General features: G+C 36.1%; 2 protein-coding genes across 2 annotated transcripts; one reads left to right on the top strand and one right to left on the bottom strand.

The window, feature by feature from the left end:
* Window positions 1-22,768: 22,768 nt before the first annotated feature.
* On the bottom strand, window positions 22,769-24,486 carry LOC118275705 (uncharacterized). The gene is made up of 3 exons (XM_035593768.2): window positions 23,874-24,486; window positions 23,547-23,651; window positions 22,769-23,139 (listed from the first exon to the last, which is right to left on the bottom strand). Coding segments are annotated over exons 1-3 (459 nt in total). The 5' UTR covers window positions 23,876-24,486; the 3' UTR covers window positions 22,769-22,787.
* LOC118281394 (uncharacterized) lies at window positions 24,370-26,778 on the top strand. Its single transcript, XM_050695646.1, has 4 exons — window positions 24,370-24,516; window positions 24,622-24,749; window positions 24,839-26,624; window positions 26,767-26,778. Exons 3-4 carry the CDS (start codon window positions 25,086-25,088, stop codon window positions 26,776-26,778), a joined length of 1,551 nt encoding a protein of 516 aa, XP_050551603.1. The 5' UTR covers window positions 24,370-24,516; window positions 24,622-24,749; window positions 24,839-25,085.
* Window positions 26,779-26,860: the final 82 nt, after the last annotated feature.

Below are 26,860 nucleotides of genomic sequence, written 5' to 3' on the forward strand. Positions count from 1 at the left end.
ACTTAATCGTTGAATAGAAAACGTGCTGGATCTTTAGTTGAGGACACGATCAATAGATGGCGTTGAAAACCTTTGGCGCTAGGGGACTCAGTTGCCTTGAGAGATTTTGTGAGGTGTAGCTTGACTATTGACTATGGTTACTTATTGTGTTAAAATGCTTTCTTATCTATTGTTTATTTTGTATTAGCTGAGTAGTGGCGGCAGGTAAGCAGTTATTATTATTTGCCACTAGCTGTTCCCACTGGTATCTTAAGAACCGACTAGAATATTACAGATTTGATGGAAACATCGATGTAAAAGTAGCCTAGGCACGTAACAATCGGAGCTGCTGACTGCCTAGCGGGTTTACCGGGGCTGCGGCTCGACGAGCAGGAGTAGGAATGGTGTGCTTTTTAGTCAGTGAGAGTCTGACACTCACCTCGCCCAACGTGGGAGAAGCCATTGGATGACATTTCCCACTTAAAACAATGGATATGACTCAATTAATTGTTTTGTTTTTCGGCTTACTTACGTAACTTAATAAGGAACTAGCATGGTTTGAAACTAGTCCAGTTCCTCGCCAAACAGATAGGTGAATAAGACGAAAAACATATTAATTAGTTTAGTAAGTTATAATCTAAGGGTATGTTTTGTCTCTTTTATATTTCTCCTACTTATACCCGAAGGTTTACAACGACTATCCACTAGTTTATCCCACTATATTATATGGTTTACGGCAGTCTAGCTCGCAGCGTTTGTAATAAAATCTTACCGGCGACTCGCACTTTATGAATATTGTTCAACAGTTGAGCGAGATAAGCCGACGCTCCGTACCAACTTATCTTTGATTGCTACAGTTTTTTATTTGTTATATAGTTTATATTATTATAATAAACTAGCTATACCCACATGGTTATACCCACTCTGCTCGGTTCGTATTTATCGTAACGCAATGTTTTATAGTCAATAAATATTCCTCAAGAAATGAGCTATCCAACACAAAAATAATTATTCAATTTGAACCAGTAGTTCCGAAGATTAACGCGTACATACATTTTGGCGATTCATTTTTATTTATATAAATAGGTTATTTCGTGACAGACTGAGAAGTCATTGGAAGATTTTTCACTCTAAAAAAACTCCCATCACTTGACATGAACATCTGTACATTCAAAGCCTTCTAATTCTTTAAGGTAAGTTCAATAAACATAACATTTTTAATCAAAATCTTATAACAATATCGAGACAGTTCAATCAAGTGAAGTTTCTACTTGTGTCAGGGAGCATTGAGCACCAGTGAGTGGGTTAGGACAATCAATCAGTGTAACTCCTAGCTATCTCAGGGCTCCACGAGGTTACTTTAGTTACCTATACCATGATGACTGAAGTAACTAAATTCCATAATGGTTAGTTTTGATACAGATAGTGAAAGGAGAATTTAGTTGCTTGGCAGTAATCAATGTAGCCAACATCACGCCTTTTATCCCAATCTACACACACTTTTCACCATTTGTGTTATAAATCCCATGTAATAGGGGGTGAGCCTATTGCCATATACTGGGCACAATTTCAGACTCCGTGCTACCACTGAGAAATTTTCTAAAAACCGAAAAAAGGCCAGTAATACTTTGCCCGACCCATGAATCGAAACCGAGACTTCTTGTCCGGCAGTTGCGGCCACTCGAACAACGAGGTAATGAAAGGCCACTATGTAATAAAATGTGTTTAGTTTATAATTGTACCTAAGGGCTAAATTAAAAGTACCCTTAATCGACGAGCGTGCATGAAAAGACTAGTGGCTGTTGATGAAGCGAAAAAAGTATGTAAGATTCGTAGCAATTGGCGTTCCATTGTCTCTGCCTACCCCCATGGAAGACAGGCGTAAGGTTATGTATGTATATAGTATTGTTTGCTTACTTGGAAATTAGGAACGCGTATTAATGATAAAAGATAGCAAACATAAGAAAGGCCGCCAGCTGTTACGAAGCGATAATACATTAACATATAAAATCAAGGGAAAATTTGAAACAAGTAGTAGTTGTTATTATCATAGTAAGTACATAAACCGGGCGAGTTTGTACTCGTTACGATAATAGAAACTATTAACTGTTACGTACTTAAATATTCCAGTAGGGATAGCTAGGTACTAAACTAAAACATTAGCGAAGAGTACCGGCCCGGAAAAGCAGATTTATATTACTACCCAACTAAGATCATAAAACTATACAACGCCCGGCCCGAGTATTAATATTGTGCCATTTATCATGACCCTACCCCCACTCGCCCCCATCTTTTGTGTAAGAAATACACCCGAAACAACCGAGAGAACAAGTTTCGACAACGAAAACTATTCAAACGTTCCCAGCTAACAGCACAACTTGTTCGGGGCTGTTCTTAACTCGGGTGCTTCAGCGGTCGTTCGAGGAAAATTGGAAATTGTACGGTGCGCGCGCGAATATAGACTTTTTGACGCACTCCTTGAAGTTTAGAATCGAACGATCACTATCGATAGACGAATTTTAAATGCTACCAAATATAATCGACTCTGTTTATTATGCATTAAAGTTTGATTTGGCTTGTGTTGCTTTTGCGAGCAGTTGGCCGGAAGGGTAGAGTCGTAAGGAAGTTCGGCGATTATGTTTAGTCAGCGCTGGCTGTGTAATGGAAAGGAAGTAGGAATTGGGGCCTGTAAGATGTGGTCGTATAAGGCGGCCATTCCTGTTTCGTTCCCGGGGAGTCGGGGGTGCGGGGCGCGGGTAGAGGGGGGAGGAGAGGCGATTTGTTTGTTTCTAAGGATCGTTCTATTCCGGAGCTGCGGGTAGGATTTAAATTTTGTACTCGGGCCGCCTTTTGTACGTATCCTTCTCCGTTGCTTGATGAGATGCCTCTTTACAACTCTAAATTGAAGTGTGTTTCGCAAATGTTTTGGATTCAGAAGTTTCGGACAGCCGGCCGGCGGGCGTCCCTAATTGTGTTTGGAATTGAAACTCCTTCTTGAAAAACCTTTTTGTTTTGTTTAATTATTTTGAACGAAGAACAAACTTTTTCCTTTTGTCATGAGGTAACGCGCGCAAACAAAATCTTTATAATAAAACCTCTTCTCATAAAACAAGAAAATAGAACATTCTATGCTGCGTTCAAAACCTAATCGAAAGTTATATCGTTCTAGTTGGCTATGCGTTCACCGCAAGTGAGAATATAATGGGTTAGCTGTTGGAAATAAGTTATGAGCTAGTAAATGAAGAACTCGCCTACCCTAGACGTGTTTAAGCACTGCAATCTAAACGAGGCACCAGTTTAGTACACATGTGCGCAAATACTCAAATGCCACTTAACTTTAAGATGTTCTTAAAAGGTATTTCTGTCTCTTTTACACTCTTTAAAATGACAGAGATAGTTTTATGTAAGGTTTAAACGTTCCTTTAAAGTGGAGTCGTGTTAATTTTCTGGGGAACATTTAAAGTGTTAATGTATGGGTACGAGTAGGTAGTGCCTCATAGGTGCAGTGGACTCAAAGTATCGCCTGCTGATCACATTTGTTAGAATTCATTAGTTCGTTCATTAAGTAGAAGTGTCGTGGTGGCCTAGAGGTTTAAGTCACCCACTTCTCGTGTATGAGAGTGAGGTTCCAAATCTACTAACGGCAAGTACCAATGTGATTTTTTTCGAGTTATATGTACTTTCTATGATTAAAAGATACCACTGACATTCGATGAAAGAAAACATCGTGAGGAAACCTAGGCTTATAATTTCGAATTATAAGTTTGAAATCATCAACCCGCATTGAGCAAGCGTGGTGATTAATGCTCAAACTTTTTTCGTGTGGGAAGAGGCCTTTGGTCAGCAGTGGCTACTTATGAGTGGCTGTTGATGATGTGATGTCATTAGTTAGATGAGCTAGGTTCTAGATAGTTTAGGTCCTAAAGTTTTTTTTTTGTAATTTATGCGGAGGCGAGAGAACGCCAGAAAAAAATAAATAGTAGGTACCTAGTACAAACGAATTTTCAGGCACTCATGTGTTTACAAAGCTACAAAAGATACTATAGATTTATTAAAATGAAACATATTTAAATACCCTGTCGGTATACCAAATTTCATCAAAATCCGTTCAGTAGTTTTAGCGTGTTTGACGGACAAACATACAAACAAATAAACTTTCACATTTATAATATTAGTGTGATTACAATTTACAATATATTCTAATATTATTTTTGAAGTACATTTTTACATATTAACAATTTACTTATCTTTACAAATTAAACAAAAATATGTATTAACCAGTTACCTATAATAAATCAAATACTGTTTTGTAGTCTCTAGCCTAACAGTTATAAATTTCAGTCTATCTAACCATTTAGCAATAACAAACAACTTCTAGACTTTGTTGTTAGGTTGTTATTTTAGGCTGGAGCCAACAAGTTTAACATAACATTATATAACATAACAATTGGTTTTCCGCAGGGATAAGCATAGGATACTTTATAATGTAGGCATTCTTAAAATTGGCGAAGTAAAAAATTTAGTGTGGGAGAGCCAAGCTTCGGCACGAATGGGCTGGCTCGACCCGAGTGATACCACGGCCTCACAGAAAATCGACGTGAAACAACGCTTGTGTTGTGTTTCGTCGTGTAAGTGAGGTTACCGGGAGTCTCCAACAACCCTTAAATTCCTAACCCCAAAAGGCCAGCAACGCACTTGTAACGCCTCTGGTGTTTTGGGTGTCTATGAGCGGCGGCGATTGCTAACCATCAGGTGACCCGTCTGCCGTTTACCGGCTTATACCAGTTTTTAGATTGAACTAAGTAGTCGTGCTGAAGTAACGCAGTGATACTATTACTTTATTAGAATAAATACTTAAATCTCTTTTAATTTATCAATAACAAACATTTTTCTATACATCTCCACAATTAATTCAACAGTCACCCCACAAACTTTGAACCAACAACCAACGCGCAAACATTTCGTCCTCTAAAATACAGCGAGACAAAATGTCGCACAATTCCTTGGACCATTAAAACTGGCAAGCTCGCAGATGGGCCCTAAGATTAGATTGACGGTGGGAACTAATATCAAGGGGTGGGCCCCCGGGCTCAATTTTAAGGCGGGGCCCGACCCCTCGGGACTAAGAACTGATCGCGGGCCCAGAAACTTGGGGGTGCTAAGAACATTATTAAATTGGATGATGAGTATGTATTTTGCTTGTGTGTGTGTGTGTGTAGTTCGTTGTTAAGATGGGTTCGGATCAATAGTTTCGTGATGGAAGATGAGATGATTTTGAGTTTGTTCGTTACGTTGATAGTTTAGGTTTATAAAGGTTATTTTTGTTTGAATCGCGTTGTACGTACGTTTGGTAATTGTCTTTATGTCTTACGGAAGTTTGGTAAAATCTTTAATAGGTAAAAAAAGTAATGAAATGAAAAAATTACGATTTCAATAAGCAACCTTAAGCTTCTCTGGAAGAAAGGTTGTCTGGTAAAAATTACTGTCAGTAATAAGACCGCCTTTATGCCCATATATGTATTAATGTTTCTTTTTTTTATTCGTTTTAATTTTTGCAATGCTGTACGTACAATAAAGTTTATTCTATCTATCTTGAGAGTTATAACGTATCACTCGTTACTCGTTCCTTAAAACACCAAAACTTTTAAACACAAAATCTACGCGTTAATTCAGCGTAAACAAAGATATAGAAGCAAAACCGTTCTAGCAGCGGCAGCAAGCGGGCCTTTCCTTATCACTTCCATTCAAGGCCATATCCAGTTTTCAAATCACATTCGTACCCTTACGACTAAACCCAATCCTGCATAAACAAAGTGTTCAAAGGGAGAAAGGACAAATGACCCAATTTCCTTGAGTGTTTCGAGTTCAACCTTCAGTCGCCCGTGAACGGTACAATCGACCCTTGACTACCTACACTAAACTTTCGTTTGGCCTACTTGTGAAAAAATGCGGAAATTATTTGCAAGCATTGCAAGGATTTTCGGATTGTTTTAAAGAAAGTTCTTTTTTTATTTGTTTGTTTTTTTTTAAGGTTTTTTCCTTTTGAAATATGTACTTTTGTATTGTGTTGGATATAAAAGAGCCATTTCCATTCGGAGTAACTAAGAAATTTAGAGAATACCTACGCCTTTTTTTGGCTTCTTTTTCATGACTTGGTTTCTCTTATGGCTTAGTTTTAACTAATAAGTCATTTTTATAAACAAAACATTAATATAAACAGGTCAACAACTAAATTAAACTTTATAAGACAATCTCAAAGTAATCGTTGCACTATTTCATTTTTTCATTTCAATCCGGTCTCATTCCTTAAAAAATAAACTACACACCTATTTCCCAACACAAAATAATCAAAACACACACCAAACCGAAACCATCCAAGCAACATCTTTAAACAACAGTCAAGTATCAAAATAATTAATTAAATGATCTCGCGCGAGGTTTCAAATTCAACCCGTTGCCGTCTAAGGGTTAAGGGTTTCGGGAGCCCTAAAGAATGGTAGCAATCTTGTGGTAATTCTACCCGCTCGGGTACAAACTATCGCTTTTATGTACTCTCTATATAAAGCTTTGTACATGTATATAGGTATATAAGTATATGTATGTGTGTGTGTGTGAATATGAGACCGTTTTGAAGGAGCGGTTTGAGATACGATAGTGTTTTAGAGGGTCGTGGAAAATTTTCTTTTGGGCTTTGAGTTTTAGTGGGATTTACGTGAAGAATTTACAAAATAGTTACGGGGTTTTTCTTCGATACATAGTAAGGGTCACTCATAAAATCAGTTTTCGTTTTTCAGTAAACTTCATCCAATGTCTCATTTAAAGATTAATTACAACTTCAAATAATAATATTTTAATGGTAACTAGGACTGGGTTACAGTCCTTAGCAACGAAGTAAATCGTTACAATGGAATAGTTTTGATAAATCATTAAATGTCTCTTAGTACGATAGTAAGATAATTTACTAGGCAGTTCAGTAACTACATTTTTTTCTATGACAGACAAAGAATTTTGACGTGGTAAGACAAGATAAAAGATAAAGCCTGAGGAATAGTGTGTAAAATAACCCCACCCATTAATATACCATATCATAAGTAAACCCGCTAGTAAAAGATAGTGCGTGTAATACAAGAAGATATATAAACTAAACATATACAGCGTGTTTGCAGAGGAGCCCCGTGTTCTCATTAAAACTTGCATGGCTTCGATACGCGCTACCCACCTACTTACTTATATTTATTAGTAGGTACATCGATTTCGTATCGGAGGTAAAAGGCTGGATAAGATAGTTTTGGGTTTGTGCGAATTTGAACCTTATTTTTCTTATGTTAATGTGTCTGTTTATAGATGAGGTTAGAATGAATTTTGTGAATGTTTAAATAGCTGTAGATATGCTTATTGTAAAAATGATTTTATTTTTATGTAACTATGGAACATTATTCAGAATCTATCTTGAAGGGATAGTTAAATAAATAGTTGGGTATCAATCATATTTTTCAGACTGCTAATATACTAGTAGTTGCGTAGATTTGGTAAAAGTTGCCCCATAATTACGAATGCGATAGTTCATAGTCCAACCAGTCAAATTCAATCCTTTTATCGATATGTCAAAAACAATAATTTTCTACTTATGACGTCTTGTCATAATGAACACAGTAAATAGCCAGTTTTAAGAGTTAATGATACAGAATTCTTAATACCAAACACCATCTACCTAAAGGTGAGTGGTTTGTCGAGGACATCCATCACTTGTTGATGAAATGTGTTTGATATGAGACTGATAGGAATAGGTTGCATTTGAAGTTGAACAAGAACGATATACGAATAGATACATTCCATAAAATACTAAAGGAGCCAGAGCCCCGGTAAACCCGCTAGGTAGTCCGCAGCTGCGGATCAGGCATCAGTTCTACTAAGCCCCGTCATTAGGCTACTAAGTGACTGACATACGCCGTGTAGTATAATAATTCCTAAAATTATAAAGAAAAGAAATTCATCTACCTAAAATTACATAACAGCAATAATAATAAACACAAGACAAGCGACCAAAAGCTAAACATCAAAACGACGAAACTACAATACATTTTGAGTTCGTGTAACACGTAGCGACCTCACGTAAGCGTTGTACTGTACGTAAAATATTAGCTAAAGTTTCGTTGGCAGTTAAGAGTTTCGATGAAATATGTCTTGGGGTGGCGTTCGGGGGGTTAAGGATGGTGCCTTAAGCCCTCCTCAGGTCGGTGGAACTTATTTAAAGGGGGGGAGGGAGGTTGAGTAGTTTAGGGGCGAGTAGTGAAGTAGAAACGTGTTTTGATGGTTATTAGTTCGTTCGTGCTTAGCTTATTGAGAAAGTTTCGCCTTTTTAGTATACCTACCTATAAAGTTGGTGTTAGCCAATTAATAATGTAGCTTATATTAAGGGATGTATACTTTGAAGGTAGCTAGAATTCGAAGGGTGGTAAAGAAAATTTAAGGTATTAAAAAGATGATTGAAATGTGGTGACGTGTACGTTTTTCACTAAATCTTGTGTTATTTCTTTCTTGTGTTAAGAAAGGCTAAATGTAAGTATTGATTGATAATAAATAAATAATAAAAACTGATATTATTTAGTCCAACAATAATATGACTGTGCTTTTAGGCAAAATGTATACGTAGGAATATTTTATAAAGAATAGACCACACCGAACCAAATCTACAAACAAACATACAGAGAAATCTAAAAAATATACTCGATTTCATTTCATTTATTTCGACGAGACAAACAGATAAACGGAATAAAAGGTGTCCTGTATACATAAATAATATTCTCAATTTCAACCAATCAAAAAAATCAAGTTACACAAAATGAAGTACCAGGCGACCATGCGATACCAGGTAGTCATTATTAGTTCTTATCGTTTCACGGAACTCAGTGAAGTCGTTAGTGGACGCGGCAATTTGTCCACCAGTTTCGGCTACGCTCCGTCCACTTTATGCAAACTTGGTACATGTAGACAAGTTTTTAATTTGTGGCTGTTTTTGTATATTTTTTTATGTTATTTATATTTGTTATCTTTTGTGTAATGACTGGAAATATCTCAATTGTTTGTTACGTGATTACTGAATAATGAGTTACTAAATATGGACGCGTAAAAGTCGTATTTTTTAATATTTTTGCGTAGCCACAGACGTTTTGTAAACTATTTCAGACAAGTTTATAGCTTGTCTGAAATTACAAGTTTATAGTTTACCTATATTTTTATTATTTTAAATGTATCAAGTCTGAAAATTTAATAAACTTGTATTATTATTATCTACTAATTTGTAATTAAGTATTTATGTAAGTCGCTATACGAATAACTTGTGAAAGGAATTGACTGAGGTTATTATAAGTTTTATTTGAATTATATTTGTTACTCTATAGAACATTATTTCAGCTCCAATTAAAAACAAACATGAGTTATTAGACACAACAACCTGCCTATAATAAGCACGTACCATAAAATTTCAATGTCCCGTCTAGATTTGAACAAAACAATTTTACATACATTTAGTTAATTGAGGCCGTAAGCCCTGCCCAACCTATTTATAGTGAGCAAAAGTAAAGGTGGCCCACCCAGAATGTTTACAAAGCATTTGCTTAATAACTGAAACTTCGGGGGTAGGGTCGAATTTTCCTAATACCTACTCCTAACTTCGTGTGGGTGGCAACTATCGTTAAACTGGGCTGGTGTGTATGTGTGCGTGTTTACTGGTTGCCATGGTGACGTATCTTTAAGATCTCCCTCTCTGCCCCGTCTCAGTTTTGTCCTTTCTCCTTTGCACGCGTTTCTTGTCGGGAGGCGTGAATTTGTATCGTTTGCAAATAAATTCTGCTTTGATAGTTTGATTTTGAGTATGGTTTTTGGGATTTCAGCATGGTTATAGTGGGTTAGTGGATTGTATCAGTGTTTGTTGAAAGATGGAGATGGGGTTTCAATGTTTCGTTTTTTAAGTCTTTGACTGCTAGAAGAAAACTGTTGAAGGCAAATACTCCGCTAACGTCGGTCACCGTTGACCACCACGGCGTTCAATGGTTAATTCTATAATTAACGTTCTCTAACGATTAAATACTAAAAAATAAGCAATGTAACTTGAAAGAATATAGGTGTTAAATCACTCTTGTCAAATACATTTCAAGAACAGGCGTATTCCTAGGAATCAAGTTCTCTGTGTGACAAAATTAAATACAAATACATATTATTCTTTTATGCAGTAAATGTTCAACATTACATAATTATAAATGTAGAAGCTTACACAGCACAAACAACTATCTAGAAAATTCTATACCAAAGAAAAATCTTAGGAAAAACTTGAAATTTTTCTGCCCACAGTCCCGTAGGGTTAACCGGTCCGCGCGGGGGGTTCAAACACCACTAATGGAGTGGCGACCTAACCCCCGCGCGCCTCACCCATCCCCCCTCGATCCCACAAGCCATAAAATTGTAAATTAGTGATGAGCCGGCTGGTCGCGCGACGTATATCGATTTATTGGTACTTTAGTGCTGGGATACTATCGAAGATTTTGATGGGCAAGATGTATACCCACTCGATTGGTCATGTTTAATGAGATGAGACGACTGTTACATCCCCGGGGATTAAATTAGGTTGTGGGGATCAATCAGTTCTGTATGTGCTTGTATGAGCTCTTATGTGCTAAGTGATGATGCTTTCAGATATTATATGTATTGAAAATATGGATTAAAACGTATTGATTCTTTTGCGAGTCGCAACAAAGTTTAAAGACAACTTAAGTATGAAATATACAAAAAATATATATTCACTTACCTAAATAATACTAGGCTGATACTATATTGATATATTGACTTTAGAAAACTTTTTTCAACAAATTTCAGATGTCACCTCTCTCACATCACTCAAACAACTAAGAGATTTACTCAAAAATCGAACCCACACACGTTTTATTATAAATATTAATAAGTGTCCGGTTGTGTCCGGTCAAGGAGTTATGTTAATAGGCCTTACTATTGTGCAGAAACCGGTTATTACCGGACAAATTAAGGGTGCTGACTAAGTGACCACGTTACGTTTTGCGGCCCCAAAAATGTTGCTTAAACCTTATGTTTAAAGAGATAAGGGTGAGAATTGATAGTTTATTTCTTTTTTTATAGTGTAGAGGTAAGTTTGCCAAATATAAAGGTGTGTGCATACATTAAGTTCGATGCAGCATCCCCTTGTTAGAACATACGAGATTTTGAACCTCGTGGTCTTTTTGACCCTGAGCCATTTTAGTGTTACTATCAGTGTCGTGGGACCGTTGCGGAGATCGGATTCTGTGGGAATTTAGATTCCAACTGTCTGATGTGATGGGGGGAGAATATTTTAATGTGTCTGCCTTGGTTACTAAGTGCCGTACTTAGAGATATTTAATGATTACTTAAAGTATTCCTTAGTAACGATTTTGTATCGAAAACAATTGCTAAGAACTGGGTTAGGTAACCATTAAATGACTTTAAGTACGGTGGTAATAGTCATTAAGATTCTCTTTGCTGTTTATTTTTTACTCTCCGTACCTTATTTTCGCAGACTTTCACTTTAAACCCTAAGGTTGACTGGTAGATAATGCCATATGGCATTAAGTTCGCCTTATGTAACTATTCTATTGTATTGTGTACATTAAAGATTAAATAAACAAATAAATGAGATCATCGATTGATAAGTTATACTTAAACCAGTGTAATTTTATCAATTTCTTAAAGCAGCTGCAATAGTACTTTAGACGCCCTTTGTAACTAAAAACATAAACATAGAGTTATGCAATAACATTCCCTCAATTTTACATTCATCTGCAAGTTTACCAAAACCAGGACATCTGAACTAAATGCATAAATCTGTCAGCGCAAGTCCGTATCAAAATTTGTACACAAGTTCAGTACTTAAATTACAAATCAAAGCAATGTTTAGGTAAAGCGGAACGTAAACGCAAACGTTTGCGTTTCAGCTCTAAGTACGTCTTTGAATTGAGGACAAACAGTGTTTGGATGTTTGAGAGGATAGATGAAAAAGGTACAGTTGGTGATGGAAATTTGTGTAACGTTGGTCTGGTTTTTTATGGTATAAGTCGGTAAACGTGTAGACGGATCACCTGATGGTAACCAATTTTTATTACTAGAATGTAGTCGTTGCAAGTTTAACAGATTCAGTTAATTGTCAGAATTTTACACGAAATGATGGCTACCAGTCCCATATTCTACGATACGATATTGAATTTACCTCAAAAATCTATCGTATCCTATCGTCCTGGTAGTAAGCGGCTTGGTGGCCGAACGCAGACTTATTAACGTTAAAAAAGACATGTTTTTCACGTTTCAAATTTAAAAATTTAAAAAGTGACAGTGACGGCCAAAATTTTTGCTTTTTTAGAGAGGCGGGAAGATGATCCAATAATTCTGCCTAGATTATTATCACATTGATTTGAGAATACAAAAAATAAATAAATAGATACTAAATACATTAAAAATAAAGAGATATTTTATTTTAAAACATTCGGGTGTCCTACATGTGACATCTCACTCTTTTATAGTGTTCTTAGTCTTGCAGCGAACTGTACTTTGGTGTCGGTCGTGATACATTATGGAATAAGGACGTTAAGTAAGAGCGCAACATATACTTACTTTATTTAGATAGATGTTTAACTTATGATTCGAACTCAGTTTATTAATTCAGTCGATATAGTAATTTTTCATGACGTAGGGACTTCTTTTGGAATAAAGAAAATTATATAATTATGTGTTATTGAATTCCTTTTACATTTTAGGTATAGGTTAGATCATTTAAAAGAGAATATACCGTAATAAATTAATACAACGTGTAAACGGGACGCTCCCGAAAAACGCTACAATTGTTTTTTGTTTTTATAATTTTAATTGTTTTTGTTTTCGCCTTGTTCAGCCTCAAATAGTTGACTACAACTGTTATTAAATAAAACAAACATAGAATTCCTTATTTTTTGAAAATATAACTATGTTTATGACCATCCTCTGTTTGGGGCGTTAAACTATGTTTATGACCATCCTCTGTTTGGGGCGTTCGTCCATTTACACTCTGTTTACTTCACCTTAATACCTGAGAACACACACTCACGTCTTTACATTCTGCATTTTGTATACAATATCATATACACAACAAATCTCGAATATATTACTTCAATAGTATTACCGACCAAAGACACACACACATACACTTGCATACTATAAACTACATTTTACAAGCTCCCTTTGACAAGGTACTTGTGTCGTCTATTTCTGAAGTATACCTCGGTAGACGGATGTAGGACCAGCCAGCCACTCCCCCCTCTGTTCAAGTTCATTTCCTGGTGGAAATCGTCTTGCAGCCGCTCTCTTCAAATTGTGTATAGACTGTGTATGGAATTATTACAAGTGTAGGTTGTAGGTGTGTTTTGGAGTTAAGGGGGGCCTTATTGGTATTGGTATTTGAACAAGCTTGTTGTTAGGCTATATAGTATCATCAGTATATGGTTTTTTGGGATAAATTTATGCATAAAACATAATTTAAACAAGGAACAGTGTAAACTATGGTATTTTTTTCTTTTGTAATTATATCTTCTGATTTATTTCGTTGCGGGATCCAAGACAGTTATTCGTGTCCCTGAGACTTCAGTGTTCCGGTGTTTTCATGGTTGTATCTACTGTAGATCCTGGCTTACAGGAGTTGCAGTGGTTTTGGGCTTGTCCAAAAAAAGGCAGTGGGGCCAAATTATCAACGTATGTATAAGACATTGATGGCCCAAATATATTCCAATAGCTTTGCCTCCAATAGAACACTTACAAAATAAGATGTAAGTACATATAATAAGTACCTATACCACAACCCCTTTAGGGGGACAAAACCCGAGATAGTCTATTACGACGCTATAAAACATACTTGGAAACAGCAGCTAACAGTATTTAGTTAGTTTCCATCGCTCGGGGCGACGGTACTAACTCGAAATGACTTAGATACAGGGCGGTATTTGTAACAATGTAATCACCATAACGATACTTTACAATCGCGTCGTGCAAATTACTTCTTGCGTTTGTGAGGTACAAGCGGAGAGCGTTGGCGGTACTGGAGTTACAGAAAAATTGTAAAAATATTACACCTTGGTATTTGCTGTGTTCATAACTGGTCAATCTGTATTGTCGTGGTAGTTCAAAGGTTTACGACATCTTCTCATTCATGAGAATACGGGTTCGAAACCTATCAATGGCAAGCCACAATGTGACTTTTTCCAAGTTATGTGTAGTACTTTCTAAGATTATTTAGACATCACTGACTAACGGTGAAGGAAAATATCGTGAGGAAACCTGATCTTATAATTTCTAATTATAAGTTTGAAGTCACCAATACGCATTGAGCTAGCGTTGTTGACTAGTAAATAAGAAATTTTGTAGATTTCAGTTGCGTATTTTACTCGTAATCTTTATTAAATCATATGAAACATAATATAATATTTGAACCACACAGTTTTCGCAGCCATGTGGCGCGATAAACTAAGCTTGGCTTGACGGACTTTCACAAATCGCTATCGCTCCTAGCTTACACCACGCACATTCCGGCTCGGCGCCTAAGGCTGTGTTCAGATAACCACTTTATGTGCGTGCGATGTCCTTTATGTGCGTAGTTTGACTATTGCTTACAACGCTTACGTTGATCGAGCGATAAGCGAAACTCCGCTTACCTACAGGTAAGTTACCGCTTACCGCTTTATTTTATTGTGAGCGCTTATGTCTAAGTTGTGGTGCTTTCTATGTGTTATTTAATGGAGCTTGTATTTATGTATTATGGGGGAGGCTACCTGTTACATTGTGTGCTATTTGATGTATTTCTGTGTGTGCCTCAAATGCCTCTAAATTTACGTCGTCGTGAGCGACTATCGTCAAATACTATTGGTTCAAAGTAATGGTAGAGGTACTGTACTGCATATAATAGTAAGTGCAATTGTATAGGTGTAATTATATATACTGTTTTGTAAATGTCGTCAATATTTTATCAGTGTATGTGTTTAACAATACGATTGCAAGTCTGTGATATGAATAGGTAGTTTATTAGAACTGTTTTTATTTCAAGTCTTTTTGCTTGAGTGACACGATAGTCTGAAAATAATAAAGCAACTACTGGACGATAGTTGCTTGTATGATTGAAGATGAACCCCTTTCATAAATCGATTCTGTCTTAATTAATCTATAGTAAAAAACATAAATATTTCTTAGGTAACTTCTACCATTTGTAAAAACAACAAGATTGCATTATATAAGTAGTGCCAATTAAGTATACAACACTTCTTATTTACTTGATCTACCTATTAATAAAAATATTAGCTATAACATAGTATATAAATAAAACAGATTAATATAACCGTATGAATGACCATAATCCATTACGATGACACTCCTCAAAGATAGCCCACGCACTTCACGCTATACGAAGCATATGAAACACGGCACTCCGTTATTTCTATCGTCGGTTAAAAATACGCGAGGCTAAGACAACCCTACGCGTTCACGCTTGGTACGCATCGAGGTCGCACGCATCGCACGCATTGTGACAACCCTAGTGTTCATACTTAATGCTTAGGTATACTATCGGGATGAAAACATTCTAATTATTATTTTTTAATTTATTAACACACAGTTATAATGTACAGGGGAAAGTCGAGGGAACCAGATCACGAGGCAGATCACCTATGTACTGAACTGATCAAGTGAAATCAGCTACGGAAAACTCTGTGTCAGATTGCGTTAGACAGACCACAAACAGGGAGAGATGGCGGGAGATCGTGAGGAAAGCAGCATCCACCTCCAACACAGATACGGCTGCCTCAACGTGAAAACGCTCTGCCTAGAGTAAAATTACAGAGAAGATAATGTCATTACAAGTTTCCAAGACGACGTGAATTTTAAGTTATGAATGTAATACTCTTATCAATACTCTTCTTCTTTTCGCAGGTTTCGGTAAGAACTGACTAAGGGATAACACATTCAACAGAAACCGAGCAGCAATTCTCTCTGATTGAATTATTTAAACAGCGACCTCTAAACCATTTTTCAAGCATGGAGATTATAGCAAGTCTGTTACAGAAATTCATAGTCTAGCAGAGAACTGTCATAGACTGCATTTGATGACATAATTTCTTTTATCTTTTCTACATAATAATCAATGAATGTCTTCAATTCATTTTTTTAAAACATTGCCTCATTCTTCTTGTGGATAACACAAAGAATTGCTCCATGCTGCAACCCGCCACACGTTACACAGCATCCAGCTACTCAGCCACTGGCACCAACCATACAGTCAATATTAATAATTTAATAAAGCAATTTCACCAAGTAATAAATTAAACATTTCTTCCAAAACAGAGAACAATACGTCCGCCATAAATCCTCGACTAATACCCAAGACTGTGGTCTTGTATTTCAGTTAAATTATTCATTAATCTGTACATACCTTAAGCGACGTCTGAAACCGTCCAGTTAACTTGAACCCCCTATTTACTATGTGGTGTTCTTCGTTATTGGAGGCTTGAAAGGTCTTGGTTGTCTGGTGGGTAGCCGTGGAGCCTTGTGATATAGGGGACGTGTTCCTGGCTTGTTCTCAAGGAATCTGCAGATGGTCTTAATGAAATCTGTTTGGAGTGATGCAGAGGAATTTTTATTATTTTGTGTTTGTTTATTATCTGTATATGAAGGTCTCATTATGCGAAGCTAACGAAGATGTCAGTTTTGTAAAGTATTGATTTTGTTTGGAGGTGATCCGGAGCTACGGATTGTCCGGTTTACCGAGGCTCCGGCTTGAAAACCAGGAGAAGAAACGGAGTGGTGTTTAGTCAGTAAGTCGCTTCACCCAAGACAGGAGAAGCCATTAGATAATTCTCCACCCCTTATAAAATAATTATGTTTGGAGTTCAGTTTGTTTAATGACATGGAATCTTATTATTTTCGTGTAATCAGATACAAGTGTTATAATTGGTGTAGGATGTATTTACTGTTCCTTACTTGAAGTAGACTTTATTAGGTACTTGATTTATAACTTATAATAGTTTTTGTCGCTAGTAAAAGATTTTATCGTTCATAATGTAGTATTGTATTTGTAATTACTAACACAACGGATCTTGGTTATCTGCATAAATGATTTATGATTACAATGTGTATGTTTATAATAATGAACCAATAACCGGACACTCTTGTAAAGTTAGTTTTGCTTTGAATATTATGTCTGAGTGTGAATATCATCACATTCCACAACAGGTACGCTCAAAAAACCTCACAAAAATACCAGTTACATATATTCAACACAAAATTTATTTGTACAAAACAATGATCTACTACGAGCGTAGCCGGCGTAGGCGTGACGTAACCATCGGCTACGCCGTAGTACGCGCGTAGTTCTTTTTCTTTACTTTTGACCGAATGTGGCTACGAAAGTACGGATAGCGCGTATCGATTCAAATTCACTTTCGAATTATTCGGGTTTGGCCAAAATAAGAGAGTATCTACTACCTATTGGTTTACAAATTCGTGGAATTTAGAAAGGAGTGAATGAATGGTGATGTTCTTTACAGCTTTTTGTAAGGCAATTCATGTTTTCTGTGTACATTCAGTTTCTGGTATATTTTTCATAACACAGTGTCGAGAGTTGGTGTTCTTTTGTAAGAAAATAACAAGAAGAGTTTGTTTTACTCTTTTCTTGTCGGTTGTTTTCATTGTGACTATTGTGTTGGCACAATTTGCCGTATCGTGACAGCAGAATGAAATACGTTTCTATCATCTGTATTCCTCCCGTAGAAGTCGTAAGATTGCACGGTAAGGCTGGTGGTGGTGGCTTAGTGACCGGCTGCCATGCAAAGTGTAGCGGGTTCGATTCTCCGCACGGAACAACTCTTTGTGTGATCCACACATTTTGTTTCGGTTCTAGGTGTCAATGTGTATGAGAACTATTATGTTTGTAAACGCACCCACGACAGGAGAAAGTAAGAACTGACTAAGGTCCTGTGTTACGGCTGGTTAACAGTGCTCTTTGAAGAACTTCAACTAAAGTATCTCAGTTTTGAGCTGCCTGCTGATTATGGTGATTAAGGCAAACTCCCCTTATATAGAGGTCGCCTACAGTCTAAAAATGGGTTACCACGAGCTGTTAACGATAAATGACAATTATAAAGACTTCTAGAAAAATAGTCCAATTACCTTTCAGATCACAGCCTACCTCCCAATACACTAGACACAGCAACACTATAAAACTAAAACTAAAAACCTAATCTAGAAATCCACAACTAAACCTCCCCACATAAAACATAGCCTAAGTATTAAACTGGCTGGCTCCTTCGTGCCGCAGCGTTAAGATAAACGAAGGGCTTAATCAGATTATGTTAATAATTCAACTTAGGTTGCGGGTTAATCCGCGCTAGATAAGCGTGCCAGACGAATACTGTGGAATATAAGATTTTACGAGTATGTTTCAGACCGGACCGACCTTGGGCGCGACATTGTGGATGACTGAAGATATTTTTGGTTATGTATTTTAGTTTTGTATATTTCTTGCTAGCTTCTGTCTGTGGTTTTGCCCGTGATACCTTGATGAAGTAGGATCTGTATTATTCTAAGCTATAGTCTATCTCTGTGCCAAATTATATTTAGATCCATTTAGCAGTTTTTGTTTTAAGGATAGTTACAAACAATTTTTTTATGGTATAAGTCATAAAACTACCTGATGGATTACCTATTGCTAAGCAATCGCCGTCTCCTATGGACAATCGAAACACTAAAGGCGTTATAAGTGTGTTGGCGGCCTTTTGGGGCTTAGATTATTACTTTATTTATATACTTTATTATGACATTATTACTGCAGAAAACATTTACTAATATTGTTAAACTAACATTTGTCTCCTAGTAATAATAAGATACAACTGCAGGAACTTGCAAACAAAAACACTCAGTTAATAAGGTTACAACATTTAGAACTAAGGACTTAGGTACAGACTGAAAACAAAACAGCACATACTGAGAACCTCCTCTAATAAGTGCTAGACAAAACAATAGCTCGGACAACAATCAGTATACAAGACAAACCATGGAGTTTGTCTTGTATCGCAGGTGCCCAACTAAACTGTACTGGCTTAAACTGGTTATAACAAGTTAAGGCTTCTAGGGGGTGCGGGGGCCGGGGGGCGGAGCGGGTTCTAACTAGATTCCTCCCAACTTTCTCGTGGCAGATAATGATCTTCGCTACGTGGGTGCCCGGGCCATGGACGCAGAGTGGCGGTTGGAACGCTGCGGTCGGAACGCTCGTTTGTATCGGATTAATTAAGGTGCTAATGGTGGTACATCTGTATTGCATAGTGAAAAATGTATTAGAGGACTATTTGTATGGGGTCTATATTTGGCGAATGAGGCGGTTTCGAACAAATATGTATGCGACGTAAGGTGAACGCAAGGAGAACAATTTTTATTATATTGGTTAAGACATCTATTAAAAGATGACGAAAATTTTTAAACAACAATAAAATTCGAAATAAGTAATTGATACTTCGAACCTTTTAATTGACATGGTTATATATCTTACTAACTGACCTGCAAAATTATCCAAATCAGTTCAGTCGTTCTCGAGCTTTAGCGAGAGTAAGGAACAGCAATTGATTTTTATATATAGACATAGGACAGAATAAATAATTTTTAGTCACAAATTAACCTTGGAATTATAAGAACGTTCATCATTCTCAAGATGTTTTCTAGTATCTTCTATTTTCAGTAAGAATTATAACTCAAATTTCACTCACACTCAGTGTAGATATTCAATTTCTTCAGACACCAGAAACAATAGCGTTCAATGAAGACATTTGCTACGAAAACCGTAGCACCGTAGCACTAGCTTCGTAGCGGCGTAGACAAAGCGTAGGCGGTTGCTACGAGCATCGAGCTACAAGTAAATGGTTTGGTATCAATGGAGAATGGTTGTTTGTAGGTGTAACAACAGTTGACTGTCACAATTAAAGCTGTAACATTGCCTTTTGACTGCTGTGAAGTGTAAATGGTTATGTAAGTTGTGGCTGATCGGTTTTTACAACGACGTCAGTACCGTACCGTATGTTTTTCGATTTAAAGTAATAAATTGATTTTATGAAAATATGGACAATATAATTTACAAAGTGAGTGTGTTTTGTGTAGTTTTTATTTATAGTTTGCACTTCACCTATTTTTTTGTTTAGCGTTACATGTAAAGTTAATGTCCCATGTAATAGAGGGTGAGCCTATTGCCATATACAGGGCACAATTCCAAACTCCGTGCTACTACTGAGAAATATTCGCAAAACCGAAAAAAACCCAGTAATACTTTGTCCGACCCGGGAATCGAACCCGAGAGCCCTTGCCGAGTGTCGCACTTGCGACCACTCAGCGAACAAGGTAGTAAATATAACAATATCTATACATATAACCTATAACACCACATACATACAAAAACGATCAACGAAACTGAACGTATTATAGAAAGCGTTCACCCGAAACTAAAAGGTTCCTCTCATACGACGGCAAAATGTCTCGGCCCCAACGAATTTACATATCTTCATCAGTGAAAATGGGGGTGAAGATGATTTGGCGGAATTGTGCGGGTCACACCCGCCGTTACCCCCCCACCCCCCTTACAACCGGGGGGTAATAGCTTGAAGAGAGCACATGTCTTCGTACTTATGTCGGCGAAGTAATTCGATTGCTTCGGGATAATTAGTTGAGATGGGAATTGTCCTGATGATGTGGGTGTTGGCGGTGTCCGTGTCTATGTCAAATTTATTTCATTTTATGTATTTGAATGACATGAAGGTGAATTTGTTATATGTTGGCTGTGTGAAATGGAATCATAGTAATATTGTAAATGTGATAGTTTGTTTTGATGTTTGGTTATTTGTCCGTCAATTATGTGGAAACTACTGAATGGATTTTGATGATATTTGGTGTACAGACAGGGTATGAACTGACTTGGGTGATAGGATATTTTTATCTTACGGGAATGCGGACGAAGCCGCTGTCAGAAGCTTGCTGCTAATAAGACTTTTACTGTTCAGCTATAGACTTCGGTGTTCAATAAATAATAGCTTTTTTATGTGATACAGAGGCAAAGGAATATGATTTGTGATAGTGACTGGTCAGTGCCGCTCATCGACTGCAATACTAGAGAAGTACCCGTACCAATGGCTCGTCACTTAATATCTTATATTAGTAGCATTTTTAACTTGTTAATTAATAACTAGACAAGCTAACTTACCTATTGTAGTTAAATAACGAGTAATTTTTTATTGTATATCGTGTATCACACAGTTGATATTTGCTATAAAGATATCAACCTCTAATCATTATTAATTTAAATTCCTCAATTAAGTACATTTGAAAGGTCAAATTCAATTGTCCATAAGTCTGTCTGTCAATAAAGTTAGGTGCTCGTTCCAAAGTATAGCTATCGAATGGAGAAGAACGAGCAAGAAACTCCATCGTTAAAGGCATATAAACAAACATATAGTACATGATATATTTATATGGAGTTGTTATGTGTTGTGATGAAACCATCGCAGGCTGCAGCTTGCAAACGATGGCGGCATCGGAAACTTACGCAATATCTATGAGAAACTAGTTTCGACTCCCACTTACACGTTCGTATGGCTATTTGTATGGAAGCCGTATTGATCTTTTATAACTTGTTGTGACATGACATGAGTAATGTCTAAGGGTATAGTATGCTATGAGTAATGTGTAAAGGATATATCATACTTTAAAATCACCGCTGCAACCTTGAATAGACTTGTCACTTATATTTGAACATTAAATCTTATGTTGTATAATATTATATTTTATAATGTTGATACAAAATTGGTGTAAGATCGCGCCCCTTTTGGTAACAGCGTGATTACAGCATTTTTGTATTGTTACCAAAGCAAAAAATGCTGTGTCTCAGCCGTGCCGTGTGCGTGTTGTTTATGTGTGCGATGACCCCAAGACTGGCTAGTTGAGTATTGTGGCTACGAATGACATTTCTTTTTTATTTCGATTACCCAATCACATTTTTTTTATTTTGATTACTCAACTGTTCATAGAACACAAAAAACTGGAAAGTGAAACATTCAAAACTCGTCACATTTTCTGACGTGCTTTTCTTAATTAGGAGTTTGTTAAGTATCGTAAATAAAGGTAATTTATGAAAAAAGTCAGATGGTATTAACATGAGGGGGATTTAAAATATATCTTATAAAAAATTACTTTACCAAAGCCAACATTTACCATAACAAAGCAATCGTATAGTAAACCAATTTTCTCACTAACAGACTTCAATATTTCGTTTCTACTAAAAACAACTCAGAAACCATCAGTAGTATATGATTGGGCATTCTGGACCACTTTTCGCTCGGCGAACGCCTTCGCTCAAGTGGTCCAGAATGCCCAATCGTTAATGGTCGACTCGGTTAATTTTGCCGAACGAAAAGTGGTCCAGAATGCCCAATCGTGAACGGTCGACTCGGTTAACGATATTAACGCGAAAAAAGTAACAAACGTTATCATCTGTTTAGTACTATTCAAATAATTCCGTACAACGTACGTTCTAACTGAAACAGGGACATGGAACGTATGCACACGTAATACAATATCGTAAAGTTGTGTATAAACATAACCTTATGATATTTAATTGTGTCTGTATGACATGTGTGGAATTATGTGTAGCCACGCATAATTTCACACATAATGTGTAGTAGGGAAATAAAAAATAAAACATTCATTGAAATAAAATCATATAACTATTTATTATCGTAAAATATAGGTTTGTCGGGGAACAAAACATCTGCGGACTTTACAAACTCCTGCAGTTTTTGCCACTGAGGAGAGTCTATGTCGGTCTGGAGCTTGATCCGTACGATTGCCTTCTTCCATAGCTCTAGCGAGTCGGTGTTGCGCGCGTCGTTAGCTCGGTACACCTTGCAGTCGATGTAATATTCGCCATCGGTGTGAGCTGTGCGTCGCTCACACCCGTTGGCCACTCGGTACACGAACAGCGACGGCAGGCATGCTCGACCTGATGATCCGACGTCCGCGCCTGCCTCGTGGTCGTGACTGATACCGAATATATCGCTATCACTCGCAGCTTTTTTACTGAAAAAATAAAACAAAACAACTTTTGTTAATTTACTAATTACAAATCCCGATATTGTTGATACTGTACTGGATGGTCAAGAATTGATTGAAAAGCCTTGTTAATAAGGTTTTTCATTTAATCTCGATGAGTGTAACACCTATATTATGTATATCGATTAAATAATTATCCAGTAACCAATACTAATTGTTGCTCTAATCTTGTATCGTACTAAATAACACTACCGATAACAAACTCAAAAAACCGTCATGAAACAACGCTTGCGTGTGTTTCGTTCACTTGTAACACTTTTGATGTTTGAAGTGTTCATGGACGGCGGTGATTGCTTACCATCAGGAGATCCGTCTGACCGTTTACCGGCTTATACCATATAAAAAAAGAAAATGTAAAACAATATGCAATTTACCTGGGACGGTCTGATTTTGATTTGCGTTTGTTTTCTGTAGGTTTGCGACCAGTTTTCGTTTTTCGTTCAATGGTTGGTTGATAATAAGAACCCTCAGAATCGGACCTGAAAGATAAAAATGGTACATACGTGTTAATGAAATAAATTATTAAGTAGACGGTGGTTCTGAAGATTAATGCTATACTCGGAGATATTCATGATTACTTAACATAGTCCTCAGCAATCGTTTTCGGTAGAAGTCGTTACTAAGGAATAATTTAAGTAATCTTTAAATGTCTCTGAGTGTAGCAGTTACAGTCAGAACAGTCTTGAATATTTTATACTTACATTTTCTCCTTGACTTGTAATGGACTTACTCAACTTCAAGACGACAGCAGCGGCAGCACGACTGAAGACTGGAGTCACAAGTATAGTAGTACTATACTACTTGGTTCACTTGGAATAATTGTAATGATCGTATTGAAAAATGTAGTGAGTTATAAGGCTGGAAGGATCTAATATAAAAAGATACTTAAAATCTTTGGGTTTTATCGTCTGATGGAACGTTTTTATTTAGTCGTATTATAGACCTTCAAAAAATACAAACTAAGGTAAACTAAAGTACAATCAATTGCTGATGCATCGAAAACACTTAGGGTTTCCACGTCGTTTTTTACAATTTTCATACAATGATAGTTATATAAGCAGCGTAATGACAGCCCTGGCTAAAATAGCTGACTACCAAACATGCGCCATGGTTGCATCATTGCATGTATTGTAATTGCATATATTGCAATTTGTATACACGTGTAAAAATTTCGCAATAATATCGGAAACGTTGAAAGTTGATATGTGTAGCATTAGTATTATTGCGACACCTTGACGTTATGGAATTTTCCTGAAATTAAATAAACGTATCATCGGTAAATGATTGTTACTACTAAATATGTTGCATTACAAGTTTAATTTTGAAATTGAAAACATTAAACAGGTAAATATTGTTTTTAATATTCATATAAAAATAATCATAATAATATTTTTTGAAATTGATTGTTAAATCGTGATTTAAATAACAATATCTTTTATTCTTTTTCAGCTACATACGCATCAGAATTTGGAGTTGTATAAAGACGATGGGACTCGGATTAATTCTTAAGGAAAATTAGAAGTACATCATTTTTATCAGATAAGTTCTAACAGTGCGGAAGATTAAACAATTCTCAGGTAAATATATTTTGTACCCTTTACTTTAAGTTTTTGTTAAATCATTAATCTATGTACGCATATAATAAATCTTTGCATTTTATTTCCAGAGCATGGGTGCATACAATACGTCCAAACGATACAAAACAACAAACGAGGAACAGGAGCTACAACTGATCAAGATTTTTATTTACAATGGTTCTCTCTAACGCATTTTCGAAGCTGTAAATATGAATGAAAGGTACATAACTATGCACAACATATTATAATACATGATTTAATAACGACTGTTACGTCTAAACTCTGAAATAACTATTAATCCTTGTCTATCAATACTGATTGGTGTATTCAATAACAATGCCTTACTGCACAGTTTGTCATGTATCTGTAGATAATCGTCAGTGGTCTGGTCATTTACGTAGTAATGCACATAAAAACAATAGCATAGCTCCTTTTAACAGTAATGTAAAAATAATCAAGTCCTCGTTCAAAGGACGTATTGTAAGTTATAGGATTATTGCAACCGAGGAGTTAGTCCATAAATTACCAGAGAGTTTTTTAAATAAAATTCGAGATCAAGTCAAGGATCTGATCGACCAGTCATTAAAAAGACACACATCTGTTAAAGTTAATTTTGAATTATTTTTGATATTTCTTTTGTTTAAAAACGATCACCAAGAAACTAAATCATTTGCTACAAAAAACTTTATTATTAATTTTAATTACGATTTTGACACAATTTTCAAATTAGTTATTTCATTACTTCTCAAAAGAATAGAAGAATTTCAGGAAAGAGATAGCGGATGGACATTTTTGAATAACTCTTATTTTGAAGTAAATATTAACAAATATCAGCCTCTCAGTGGATCTAAATTTATTCCTTTACCAAGTTTTATAAAAAATAAAAAAGCTTGCTTGAATATTAAGAACAACGACAAGTACTGCTTTCTATGGTGCGTGGTGGCAGGCTTGTATCCTGCAACCCGACATGCCGACAGAGTTTCATCATATCCTCGTTTTCAGGATGTTTTAAATGTTAATGATTTGTCATTTCCCATCACGTTCACAGATATAGCTAATTTTGAAAAAAATAATCGTAATATTAATATTTATGTATATGGTTTGAAAAATAATAAAACCGTTGTAGGTCCATTATATAAAACAATTAATAAAAAATGTAGGAGCATCCACTTATTGTATCTAGAAAATGATAGTAATTCCCATTACTGTCTTATTAAGAATTTACCCCGTTTAGTTCGAAGTCAAATTTCTAAACATCATGGTAAATTATATTATTGTGAATCTTGTTTATTGTTTTTTCCTACTCTTAGTCAACTTGAAACACATCTGTGTGGAGGGGTCGTTACTATTTTGCCAGATAGGGGATCAGTACTAAAGTTTAAAAATTTTCAAAGGAAACAAGACATTCCATTTGTAGTTTATGCTGATTTTGAAACACTCTTAATACCGATTTCCAGCGATGAATATGATACAGTTAACACAACATATACCCAGCGACACGCGCCGGCCGCTTTTGCTTATAACATAGTATCTTCTTTTAATGATAATGATAACAAACGGTATAGAAGTTATCGCGGTAAGGATTGTGTTGCAAAATTTATAGAGTTTCTTACTCAGGATGTAATTGAAATATATAAAATACTAACTAAAAACAACCCTATGATATTTACTGATAAAGATGTTGAGGATTTTAGAAATGCAATTAAGTGTCACATATGTGAAAACTTGCTGTGGTCTGACAGAGTTAGAGATCACTGTCACATCACTGGTAAGTACCGTGGCGCAGCTCATCGACATTGTAACCTACAGCATAAAGTACCAAAATTCATACCAATATTTTTTCATAACTTGTCAGGATATGATTGCCATTTATTTGTGAAAAAATTAGGTGAAATACCTGGTCAAATAAAAATTATACCTAAGACCAAAGAAAAATATATTTCATTTTCGAAGTTTATTCCCGTTGCAGATAATGAATATGTACAATTAAGGTTTTTAGATTCTTTTAATTTTTTAGGCACCAGTTTAGACAAACTAGCTAAAACAATGCAGATAGAAGATTTTGTTAATCTTAGATCTCATTTTTCTGATAATAAACATTTTAGTTTGCT

Source organism: Spodoptera frugiperda, chromosome 8, assembly GCF_023101765.2.
Source record: "Spodoptera frugiperda isolate SF20-4 chromosome 8, AGI-APGP_CSIRO_Sfru_2.0, whole genome shotgun sequence".
NCBI lineage: Eukaryota > Metazoa > Arthropoda > Insecta > Lepidoptera > Noctuidae > Spodoptera > Spodoptera frugiperda.